The following is a 13,128-nucleotide window of genomic DNA, read 5'->3' on the forward strand; positions in this document are numbered from 1 at the left end:
CTGAAAAAGGCAACCATTTTTGAACGGTAGCGAGGGTCCAACAAGGTGGACAGCCAAAAGTCATCCCTCTGTCTGATGGTTATTATTCGGCTGTCGCTACGCAAGCAACCGAGCATGCTATGGGCCATTTGTGCCAAGGAATGCGAGGGACTCCCTGCCTCCATCTCCACAGCATACTGCCACGGTGCGTCTGGGTCCTCTGTCTCCTCCTCCTCCTCTACCAGATGCTCCTGCTCCTCCACTCCTGTCCGCTGAGTGGAAAAACCACCCATTTCACTCAATAATTCCTGAGCACCAATGTCCTCCTCTACCTCCTCCTCTTCTTCCTGTCCTGCCCCCACAGGGGTCATGTGGTGTTGAGATCTGTGCGCCACGTCTACCGCACCCTGACCAGCCATTGTTAACAGCATTTGTTCCAGGACGTGCAACAGAGGAATGACGTCGTTCATCCCATAGCCCTGCCGACTCACGAATAGCGTGGCCTCCTCAAAGGGCCTGAGCAAGCGGCAGGTGTCACGCATGAGCTGCCAATGGCGGACATCTAAGTTACACAGGGAGTACCTTTATCCGCTTGTAACATCAGGAAATCGGTGATGGCCTTTCGCTGTTCGTAAAGGCGGTCTAACATATGTAGGGTTGAATTCCACCTTGTTGCAACATCACAGCATGAGGAGTCGGTACAGGGGCCCATGGCAGATTAGGGGCCTGGCCGCAGCAATGGGAGGCCCGTAATCTGCCAGCACCCTATGACAAAATGGAACCCAGCAGCAGTGTGAGGACACCTGAAAGTGGCACATGGCAGAGTGTGGCGATGGAGACAGCAGCAATGGGAGGCGGTACAGGGACCCATGAGACACTGTGGACCTGGCAGCAGCGTGAGGAGGCGGTACAGGGGACCATGGCAGATTAGGGGCCTGGCCGCAGCAATGGGAGGCCCGTAATCTGCCAGCATCCTATCACAAAATGGAACCCAGCAGCAGTGTGAGGAGACCTGAAAGTGGCACATGGCAGAGTGTGGCGATGGAGACAGCAGCAATGGGAGGCCGTACAGAGACTCATGAGAGACTGTGGACCTGGCAGCAGCGTGAGGAGGCGGTACAGGGGCCCATGGAAGATTAGGGGCCTGGCCGCAGCAATTTGAGGCCCGTAATCTGCCAGCACCCTATGACAAAATGGAACCCAGCAGCAGTGTGAGGACACCTGAAAGTGGCACATGGCAGAGTGTGGCGATGGAGACAGCAGCAATGGGAGGCGGTACAGGGACCCATGAGACACTGTGGACCTGGCAGCAGCGTGAGGAGCCTCCCATGTGAGGAATGAGGTGGGTTGAGTTCCCATTTACACTTATTGCCACTCAAGAAGATCTCTATCTTTTCTGCTGCTGTAAAATGAGTCCCACAGTCAGATCTCAGGGACTTTACAGGTCCTCGTACAGAAACAAATCTTCTGAAAGCATTAATGATACAAGAAGAGTCCATTGATTCTATCACATCAATGTGCACTGCACCAATGCTCAAGCAAGTGAACAGCACAGCCCATCGCTTATTGTTAGCAACTCCGCCACGAGTTCTGCGTGTAACAACAGTCCAGGGGCCACATATGTCCATGCCAACATTAGTAAATGGTGGTTCAGTGCTTAATCAGTCAGCTGGCAACTCTGCCATTTGTTGTTGTAGGTGCTTCCTGTGACGGGAGTGACTTTGGGTGGGGGCCCATGGAACACAGCTCACGTTGGAGGAGTAGGGAGATCCCTGTCTCAGCTCCCCATATCCCTCTTATGTGTAAGTCATCCTTTGCCTGTTAGGGGTACAGGGTGGAATGTCCTGATATTGTGTAGACATGTATAGGTGGGGTGGGGGTTGTTCATTGTTTACTGCCATGTGGTGTATCCCATTGTTCTATTGTGTGTCTGGCTTGGGAGCAAACTATTATGGGATGTATGTGTTTGTGTATTGGCTTGGTGGGGGGTGTCTGCTGATGTGTCTCTGGTTTCTAGATGTGGTTTGCCCCGCCCTGTGTCCATATGCAGGGAGGTGGGTTGTTCCCTTGAATGTTTATATCTTGTGTCTGTGTTAAAATAAAGCAGTCTATTTCCTGGTTTTACTTTGAGTGGTATCTAGGGGCGGGGTTGTGGACGGCTTTGTATGCTGTGGTTAGTATTTAGAATTTTATAGGTTGGGTTACTGGAAGCCAGTCGAGGGATTGGCACAGAGGGGTGGAGGCCAGTGGAGGGATTGGCAGAGAGGGGTGGAGGATGCTGAGCTGAGGTCAGGGAGGGGATTGGCAGAGAGGGGCGGAGGTCAGTGAAGGGATTGGCAGAGGGGCGGAGGACACTGAGTGGAGGTCAGTGAAGGAATTGGCAGAGAGGGCGCTGAGTGGAGGTCAGTGAAGGGATTGGCAGAGAGCGGTGGAGGACACTGAATGGAGGCCAGTGGAGGGATTGGCAGAGAGGGGTGGAGGGTGTATATGGGAAGGTAGATGATCTGTGGGGTTTGGGTTTATATGGAGTAGGTACGTGCGTATGGGGAAGGTAGGTTATCTGTGGGATCTGGTTATGTTTTAGGGAGGTAGGTGATCTGGGTGTATGTTGTAGGTAGGTGATCTGTGTGTATGTATGGGAGAGGTAGGTGATATGTGGGATCTGGGTGTATGTTGTAGGTAGATGATCTGGGTGTATGTATGGGAGAGGTAGGTGATCTGTGGGATCTGGGTATATGTTGTAGGTAGGTGATCTGGGTATATGTTGTAGGTAGATGATCTGGGTGTATGTATGGGAGAGGTAGGTGATATGTGGGATCTGGGTGTATATGGAAGAGGTAGGCGATCTGTGGGATCTGGGTGTATATGGGGGCGGTAGGTGATCTGGGTGTATATGGGGGAGGTCGGTGATCTCTGGGATTTGGATGTATAAGGAGAGGTAGGTGATATATGGGATTTGTGTATGTATGGGGTAGGTAGGTGATCTGTGGGATCTGGGTATATATGGGGATGTAGGTGATCTGTGGGATCTGGGTGTATATGGGGAGGTAGGTTATATGTGTGATCTGTCTGTATATGGGGTAGGTAGGTGATCTGGGTGTATATGAGGGAGGTAGGTGGTCTGTGGGATCTGGGTGTATATGGGGATGTAGGTGATCTGTGGGATCTGGGTGTATATGGGGAGGTAGGTTGTCTGTGTGATCTGTCTGTATATGGGGTAGGTAGGTGATCTGTGGGATCTGGGTGTATATGGGGGAGGTAGGTGGTCTGTGGGATCTGGGTGTATATGGGGGAGGTAGGTGATCTGGATGTATATGGGGGAGGTAGCTGATCTGAGGGATCTGGGTGATTATGGGGAGGTAGGTGACCTGTGTGATCTGTCTGTATATGGGGGAGGTAGGGGATCTGAGTGCACATGGGGGATGTAGATGATCTATGGGAACTTGGAGTGTATGGGGGAGGTAAGTGATCAGTGGGATCTTTGTGTATATGGGGGAGGTAGGTGATCTGTGGCATCTGCATGTATATGGGCAGGAAGGTGATCTGTGGGATATGTGAGTGCAGGGGAGGTAGGTGATCCATGGGATCTGGGTGTATATGGGAAAGGTAGGTGATCTTTGGGATATGGGGGAGGTAGGTGATCTGTGGGATCAGGGTATACAGGTGAAACAAGAAAAATGAGAATCTGGTGCATTCATTCATTGATTCAGTGCAGCAACTTAAAAGGTGAAACTAATATATGAGACTCATTCCATGCAAAGCAAGATAGTTCCAGCCGTGATTTGTCATCATTGTGATGATTATGGCTTACAGCTCATGAAAACCCCAAATCCACAATCTCAGAAAATGAGAATATTCCATGCAATCAATAAAACACGGATTGTACATAGAACAATATCGCACCTCTGAAAAGTAGAAGCTGCATATGTACTCAGTACTTGGTTTGGGCCCCTTTTGCAGCAATTACTGGTTCATTGCGGCGTGGCATGGAAGCTATCAGCCTGTGGCACTGCTGAGGTGTTATGGAAGACCAGGATGCTTCAATAGCGGCCTTCAGCTCTTCTGCATTGTTCCGTCTCATGTCTCTCATCTTTCTCACGGTCATTGAACCAGGTTTTGGTGATTTTGGCAGTGTGGGCGGTGCCAAGTCCTGCTGGAAAATGAAGTCAGCATCCCCATAAAGCTCGTCTGCGGAAGGAAGCATGAAGTGCTCCAAAATCTCCTGGTAGATGGCTGTGGTGACCCTGGACTTAATGAAGCACAGTGGGCCAACACCAGCAGATGACATGGCTCCGCAAATCAACACAGACTGTGGAAACTTCACACTGGACTTCAAGCATCTTGCAGTGTGCGCCTCTCCATTCTTCCTCCATACTCGGGGTCCTTGGGCCTCTCCATTCTTCCTCCATACTCGGGGTCCTTGGGCCTCTCCATTCTTCCTCCATACTCGGGGTCCTTGGGCCTCTCCATTCTTCGTCCATACTCGGGGTCCTTGGGCCTCTCCATTCTTCGTCCATACTCGGGGTCCTTGGGCCTCTCCATTCTTCCTCCATACTCGGGGTCCTTGGGCCTCTCCATTCTTCCTCCATACTCGGGGTCCTTGGGCCTCTCCATTCTTCCTCCATACTCGGTATCCTTGGTTTCAAAATGAGATGCAAAAGTTGCTCTCATCAGAAAAGAGGACTTTGGACCACTGATCAATAGACCAGGTCTGTTTTTCTTTAGCCCAGGTAAGATGCTTCTGTCATTGTTTGTTGTTCAGGAGTGGCTTGACAAGAGGAATACGACATTTGAAGTTCATGTTGTCATGGAAATTTTGTATTGTTGGTTGAACTTTAAATGTGTCATATATTCGTGTTATTCATATGTCTCTGGTGTGTATAATTAAAGCTCTGAAGGCTGCAATTGGGCCATGCGCATGTACAATGTATGTATTACAGTACTCAGCTCAGTAATGGATGAGATGGCAGATCTGCGCTTATAGACCGGCGTGTATACCACCACAGCAATCGATGCGAATGCCGCGGGCCTGTATCCACATATCAGCAGCATAGTACCACATGGACTTCATAACGCAAGGCGCCAAGCAGTGTGAACTCCGCGTGTAGGCTTATGCATATCTTACAACCCATTACCGACCTGAACTGTATCCGGATGGATGTGTTTTAATAAAGATCGTATTGGGCCCATCCAGGTACAGACTGATGTTTCTAGGGAATGCTTGTACAAGGAATTTGCATACCAATAGGAGCTAGTAGGACAGGAAGTATGCCCTCCATAGAGGGCTCATGGGGGGAAGGGGAGGAAGTCTGCTGACCTCAGAGGGCTCATGGGGGAGGACCAGTGATAGATAATAGGAAAGGCTATGCTCCAATCGGAATGTACATCCTGTGTATAGGCACTCCCCATTGCATTGTTCTGTGGGAGGGGATTGACTTTATTCATGTGGGGGGCGTGTGTGTATTTGTAATAAAACCAGAGGGTGAGAATGAAAACTTCCTCTATGTGAATTCCAACAGCATCCTGAGAGTGTTGTGTGATCATTCTGGGGTATAGGGAGCTCCATCCCCCACATTTCAACAGAAGTTAAATCAGTTGGAAGGGCAGGAATCGTGTAGTTTAGCTGCAGTCGTGGTAAGCGAGATTCGCACAGCTTTATTGGGGATTTCTGCGCATCCAACTGCGAGTACTCACGGTAAGGAGAAATTCGTTAGAGCGAATTTCCAAGACAATGTCCAGGATCAGTCTGTGTGTGGTGGCTCTTGATGCACTGACTCTAGCCTCAGTCCACTCCTTGTTAAAGTCCCCAACACTTTTGAATGGCCTTTTCCTGCCAATCCTCTCCAGGCTGTGGTCATCCCTGCTGCTTGTGCACCTTTTTCTTCCACACTTTTCAATTCCACATAACTTTTTATTAATGTGCTTTGATACAGCACTTTGGGAACATCCACCTTCTTCTGCAATTATCTTTTGAGGCTTTCCCTCCTTATGGAGGGTGTCAGTGATGATGTCTTTCCCATGATTGTGATTTCTACTGAACCAGACTAAGAGACCATTTAAAGGCTCAGGAACCCTCTGCAGGTGTTATGGCTGAATGAGCTGATTAGAGTGGGACACTTTGAGCCGAGAATATTCCACCTTTTCACAATATTCTCATTTTCTGAGATTGTGGATTGGGGGTTTTCATGAGCTGTAAGCCATAATCATCACAATGATGACAAATCACGGCTTGAACTATCTTGATTTGCATGTAATGAGTCTATCTCATATATTAGTGTCACCTTTTCAGTTGCTGCACTGAAATGAATGAAATTTTGCACCATATTCTAATTTTTCGAGTTTCAACTGTATACTCCACAATTCTCCCATGTGGACACCTCGTAAGTGGTTCTCCAGTATAGACTCCCAGTTTGGGGAACTCATATAGAAAAAGCCGTCAGCTAGAATCAAACTCACTACTCTACAGTATGGTGAAGACCAAGGAGGCCTAGCAATACCAAATGTTAGACTTTATTTTATAGCTGCCCAACTTCAACATCTTACCAGGTGGGACTTAGTAGACACATTAGATCCCATCCATCGGTGTCTACTTCCATCAGATACAGATTTCACATCACTCTCACACTTGTTAATGGGCTTCAGATGGCACCAGTGGGAAAGGCATGATCTCTCATATATTTATTCCAGTCTTTTGACTCTAAGAGAGAGTGGTGGGAGGTGATTGTGACCTCCATACCTCTCATCTCTCTGTCCTCTTCACAGAAACTCAGTCATTTATTTTGCATAGAGCTTTCAGGACTCCAGCTCAATTGTTCAGCTAGGACAGGAGGGATTTCCCCTTAATACCCCAATTGTAGTGTTGATGTCGGGGACTTGATACACATGTTTTGGAGATGTCCAAAATTATTCAAAAAGTGGAACAATATGACCAGTATTATAATGTTGGTGTTCAATATTCCTCGGGTGTGCCTCTTGGTCTCTTTACTTTATGGAGGGAGACAGTACAGTAACAATACAGTTCAGTACAAGAGGGATTAGAGGGCCCTGCTCCTTGGAGCTTACAATCTAGGAGAGAGGGGATAGTGGTACAAGAGGTAATTAGCTGTGGGGGATGGAGTGGTTGGGGGAGTAGGGGATTCCAGTAGTTAGCTGGGGTCGGGGTAGGCTTCCCTGAAGAGATGAGTTTTTAGAGTGCGCCTAAAAGTGAGCAGAGGAGACGATAGCCTGATAGCTTGGGGTAGGGAGTTCCAGAGGATGGGTGAAGCCCGTGAGAAATCCTGGAGATGAGCATGGGAGGAGGAGACAAGGGAGCTAGAGAGTAGGAGGTCTTGCGAGGAGTGGAGAGTACGGTTTGGGTGGTATTTAGAGACAAGGTCGGTGATGTAGTTGAGGACAGTGTTATGAACGGCTTTATACTTCAGTGTTAGTGTTTTCAATTTAATCCGCTGGGCAATTGGAAGCCAGTGGAGGGATTGGCAGAGAGGGATGGAGGATACTGAGTGGAGGCCAGTGGAGGGATTGGCAGAGAGGGGTGGAGGATACTGAGTGGAGGCCAGTAGAGGGATTGGCAGAGAGGTGGCTGATACATAACGGTTAGTAAGGTGAATGAGTCTGGCAGCAGCATTCATGATGAACTGGAGTGGAGATAGTCTGCGATGAGGTCGGCCAGTGAGGAGGGAGTTACAATAGTCAAGGCGTGATATAATAAGGGAGTGAATGAGTTGCTTAGTGGTTTACGAGGTTAGGAACGGCCGTATCTTGGAGATGTTGCGGAGGTGAAGTCTACATGAGTTTGTCAGTGATTGGACCTGGGGCTGAAAGGACAGATTGGAGTCTAGGATGACACCTAGTACCCTGGCATGAGGGGTGGGACTGATAATCACTAAGCTCTTCTCTGAAGCTCACCTTACCACCTGCCCCCTTGACCCTGTCCCTACACAACTCCTACGATCACCCTCCTCCTCCATCCTACGCTCCCTCACCCACAGCTTTAATCTTTCCCTCTCTACTGGCACATTGCCCTCCCCTCTGAAGAATGCGCACATCACTCCCATACTTTAAAAACCCTCCCTGGATCCCTCTGACCTAAACAACCTAAGACCCATCTTCCTGCTGCCATTTACATCCCAACTCCTTGCACGCTTAGTCTATAATCACCTGAGTTCCCACCTCACCGACAACAACCTCCTCAATCCCCTACAATCTGTCTTCCGTCCCCTACACTCCACCGAAACCGCCCTACTCAAACTCACCAATGACCTGCTAACCGCCAAAGCCAATGGCCACTACTCAGTGCTACTACTCCTCAACCTCTCTGCAGCTTTTGACACGGTCAACCACCCCCTCCTCCTCAAAAAACTATACTCTTTTGGCCTCAGAGACTCCGCTCTCTCCTGGCTGGCTCTCTTCCTATCTATCACAACGCTCCTTCAGTGTTACCTATAATGCTGCCACCTCCCCCTCTCTGTTGGGGTCCCTCAAGGTTCTGTCCTCGGGCCCCTTCTCTTCTCCATCTACACCTCCTCCCTTGGTCAACTGATACACTCTCACGGCTTCAACTACCATCTGTATGACGATGACACTCAAATCTATCTCTCTACTCCCCGTCTCACCCCTCCAGTCTCCGCCTGAATCACTAGCCTTCTGAAGGACATATCAGACTGGACATATCAGACTCCAATTCCTCAAATTAAACCTTGCCAAAACCTAGCTCCTAGTTTTCCCCCCAGCCCGTGCCCCCCTGACCTCTTCATCAGGACCAACAACATCACCATCAGTCCCACCCCGCAAGCCAGAGTACTAGGTGTCATTCTAGACTCCAATCTGTCTTTCCAGCCCCAGGTCCAATCGCTGACAAATTCATACAGACTCCACCTCTCTAACATCTCCAAAATACGCACGTTCCTAACTCCAGAAACTACAAAGCAACTCATTCACTCTCTTATTATATCACGACTTGACTACTGTAACTCCCTCCTCACCGGCCTACCCCAACACAGGCTATCCCCGCTTCAGTCTATCCTGAATTCTGCAACCAGACTCATCCACCGTGTACTGTCTCCCATTATAATGTACAGCTGAGCAAACTGTTGGCGCTATATAAATACTGTATAATAATAATAATAGTGTTGCTGATCTTGATGGAGAAGTCGGGAGGGGGGGGGGCACGGGTTGGGGGGAATACTAGAAGCTCAGTTTTGGAAAGGTTGAGTTTGAGGAAGTTGAGTGACATCCAGTCCGATATGTCACTTAGTAGGCTGGTGATGTGATTGGACACTGAGGGGGTGAGGTGAGGGGTAGAGAGATAGATTTGTGTGGCATCGGCATAGAGATGGTAGTTGAAGCCGTGGGAGTATCAATTGGCCAAGGGAGGAGGTGTAGATGGAGAAGAGGAGGGGTCCGAGGACAGAACCTTGAGGGACCCCGACAGAGAGAGGGAGTGAAGGGGATGTGGCAGCATTATAGGTAACACTGAAGGAGCGCTGTGATAGATAGGAGAGCCAGGAGAGAGCGGAGTCTCTGAGACCAACTACATTGGAGACCCATACTTGGGGTATGATCCTGGAGACACGGGCCTCATTGAACGGTGTCAGATATCTATGTATGTACTGGGGGAGTTACTTGCCGTGTACAGCTGAATTGTTCTAGGTTGTTTCTTCTTTTCTCTGTTCATTTGTTTATAAAAGGTAAAAGTGACACCATAGACAAAGCAAGTTATTGTTCTGTATGATCTGTAACAGTGCCACAACTGCCTATACGTGAGAATGTATGACTCCATTGTCTGGGCTGAATGTTGGGAATACTGTGCGCACTTAGAAACTTTATTAATAAATCTATTTGATTAAAAAAATACTGTAGATAATGCTGTACATATTCTTTCTATTCATAAGATATATTTAGTAATGAACATTAAAAATAGAAAGCAACTTTATGTAGCCCTTTATATAGAATTCTATCTTTTTTCTTTCTCTACAGGTGGATTGATGAACCAAGTTTTTGGTTATGTTGATCTTCATGAATACAGCTCACATGGAAAACAAGACATATGGTTGTCTTAATTGACTGAAAGTCTTTACTGCAGTTCACTGGAGGATTCACACGGGATACAAGTCATATCTGTGTTCTAAAAGTCATGGTTTGGATCCTCTTCCACATTGATCCAGCAGGAGAAAAGTAATTTCAGTGTTCTGGAAGTGACAATGGCGTTACAATAAAGTCCAACCCAAGTATACATAAGAGGAGTCATTTCAAACTTCTTGTTTGGAGATTTTACAATGGAGAGAAAATATATCACACACCAGAAGGTTCACAATGGAGGGAAGTCATATCATTGTTCTAAATGTGATAAAGCTTTTACACAAAAGTCAAATTTTATCACACACCAGATTGTTCACACTGGAGAGAAGTCATATCAGTGTTCTGAATGTGACAAAGCTTTTACAGTGAAGTCACATCTTATCACACACCAGAGGATTCACACTGGAGAGACGCCATATCAGTGTACTGAATGTCACAATGCTTTTACACAGAAGTCACATCTTATCACACACCAGAGGATTCACACTGGAGAGAAGTCATATCAGTGTTCTGAATGTGGCAAAACTTTTAAAACCAAGAGGGAGCTTATAATACACCAGAGGATTCACACTGGAGAGAAGCCATATCAGTGTTCGGAATGTGATAAAGCTTTTACACAGAAGTCAAGTCTTATCAGACACCAGAGGATTCACACTGGAGGGAAGTCATATCAGTGTTCTGAATGTGATAAAGCTTTTACAGTGAAGTCACATCTTATCACACACCAGAGGATTCACACTGGAGAGACGCCATATCAGTGTACTGAATGTCACAATGCTTTTACACAGAAGTCACATCTTATCACACACCAGAGGATTCACACTGGAGAGAAGTCATATCAGTGTTCTGAATGTGGCAAAACTTTTAAAACCAAGAGGGAGCTTATAATACACCAGAGGATTCACACTGGAGAGAAGCCATATCAGTGTTCGGAATGTGATAAAGCTTTTACACAGAAGTCAAGTCTTATCAGACACCAGAGGATTCACACTGGAGGGAAGTCATATCAGTGTTCTGAATGTGATAAAGCTTTTACAGTGAAGTCACATCTTATCATACACCAGAGGATTCACACTGGAGAGATATATCAGTGTTCTGAATGTGATAAAGCTTTTACACAGAAGTCAAATCTTCTCAAACACCAGATTGTTCACACTGGAGAGAAGCCATATCAGTGTTCTGAATGTGATAAAGCTTTTACAGTGAAGTCAAATCTTCTCAAACACCAGAGGATTCACACTGGAGAGAAGTCATATCAGTGTTCTGAATGTGATAAAGCTTTTACTCAGAAGTCATATCTTATCATACACCAGAGGATTCACACTGGAGAGAAGTCATATCAGTGTTCTGAATGTGATAAAGCTTTTACACAGACGTCATATCTTATCAGACACCAGAGGATTCACACTGGAGAGAAGCCATATCAGTGTTCTGAATGTCATAAAGCTTTTACAGTGAAGTCACATCTTATCACACACCAGAGGATTCACACTGGAGAGAAGTCATATCAGTGTTCTGAATGTGATAAAGCTTTTACACAGAAGTCAGATCTTATCAGACACCAGATGATTCACACTGGAGAGAAGTCATATCAGTGTTCTGAATGTGATAAAGCTTTTACAGTGAAGTCAAATCTTATCAGACACCAGAGGATTCACACTGGAGAAAAGCCATATCAGTGTTCTGAATGTCACAATGCTTTTACACAGAAGTCACATCTTATCAGACACCAGAGGATTCACACTGGAGAGAATTAATTTTAATGCTCTCAATGTGACAAAACTTTACAGCTAATGCTGGTCTAATCTATCACCGGAGGATTCGCAAATTTCAGCATAGATTAAATTCTGGAAGAAAAGAGATATTAAATAAGTTTCAGGTGTCACAAGTTAGTTTCACATCCCCAATGTCATCCCACAAGCTAGAGAAGAAGGGAGAAGATAAAATGTTACCTTAAAAGAAACAAACTAAAATCTGAGCAAACTGGAATGTAATGATTGGATGAACTGAGTTTAGTGCTTATGTCCATCAATACACAACTAGAAGGGATTTGAATATTTTATCTTTTGACAATTTCTTTAAGATAAGCATCAATAACTGATCAGCTTCCCTCATGATTCTCATCTTTATCTTTTTTATGGAGCTTTGAATGAACATGCAATGCATTTTCATAATTCACCAACTGAGTTGTGTTTCCAAACATTTTCTTCATTTCTGGATCCTGAAGTAATACATGACCAGCACTGCCTCAGTACCAGAGACTAGGATGGGGTCTATTGTCATCTTACCAAGTCTCTGAAGCCTCAGTGGGAGAGTCCATTCCAGGTTCTTCTGACTATTGATACATGATCAGCCAGGCTTGAGGTCTCCAGCTAAGCCCACCTTGTCCATTCCTCCCATTACATGTTCCATCTCCTCTCCCATTATCAATGCCTTCTTTCCACATTTCATCTCCTCTCATTATTATTATTATTATACAGGATTTATATAGCGCTGACAGTTTGCTCAGCGCTTTACAATATAACGGGAGACAATACAGCAACAATACAGTTAAATACAAGAAGGATAGGAGGAGCTTACAATCTAGGAGGGAGGGGCTAGTGGTACAAAAGGTAGTAACTGGGGGATGGATTGGTTGGAAGAGTAGAAGATTCCATTATTAGCTGAGGGCAGGATAGGCTTCCCTGAAGAGATCGGTTTTCAGAGATCACCTAAAAGTCAGCAGAGTAGGCGATAGTCTGATAAATTGGGGTAGAGTGTTCCAGAGGATGGGGGGAAGCTCTGGAGATGAGCATGGGAGGAGGAGACAAGGGAGCTAGAGAGCAGGTGGTCATGTGAGGAGCGGAGAGTACGGTTTGGGTGATATTTGGAGACAATATTGGTGATATAAAGTCATTTATAACTCTGCCCCAAATTACATGTTATTGTTAATGTTTTGAATTTTATCTGTTGGGCAATGGGAAGCCAGTGGAGGGATTGGCAGAAGGGGGTGGAGGACACTGAATGGAGGCCAGTGGAGGGATTGGCAGATAGGGGTGGCTGATACAGAATGGTTAGTAAGGTGGATGAGTC

General features: G+C 46.5%; 1 protein-coding gene across 1 annotated transcript in view; it reads right to left on the reverse strand.

Annotated features, from left to right (window-relative positions):
* Positions 1–13,128, reverse strand: part of LOC149436240 (uncharacterized) — a 117,728-nt gene that overhangs the window by 51,784 nt on the left and 52,816 nt on the right. Inside the window, 1 exon segment of the mRNA XM_089661842.1 lies at positions 12,393–12,422. Coding sequence (XP_089517968.1) covers positions 12,393–12,422 — 30 coding nt within the window.

Source organism: Staurois parvus, unplaced genomic scaffold (genome assembly GCF_062004578.1).
Source record: "Staurois parvus isolate SC_StPar_1 unplaced genomic scaffold, SC_StPar_1.0 ptg001396l, whole genome shotgun sequence".
In the NCBI taxonomy this organism is placed as follows: domain Eukaryota; kingdom Metazoa; phylum Chordata; class Amphibia; order Anura; family Ranidae; genus Staurois; species Staurois parvus.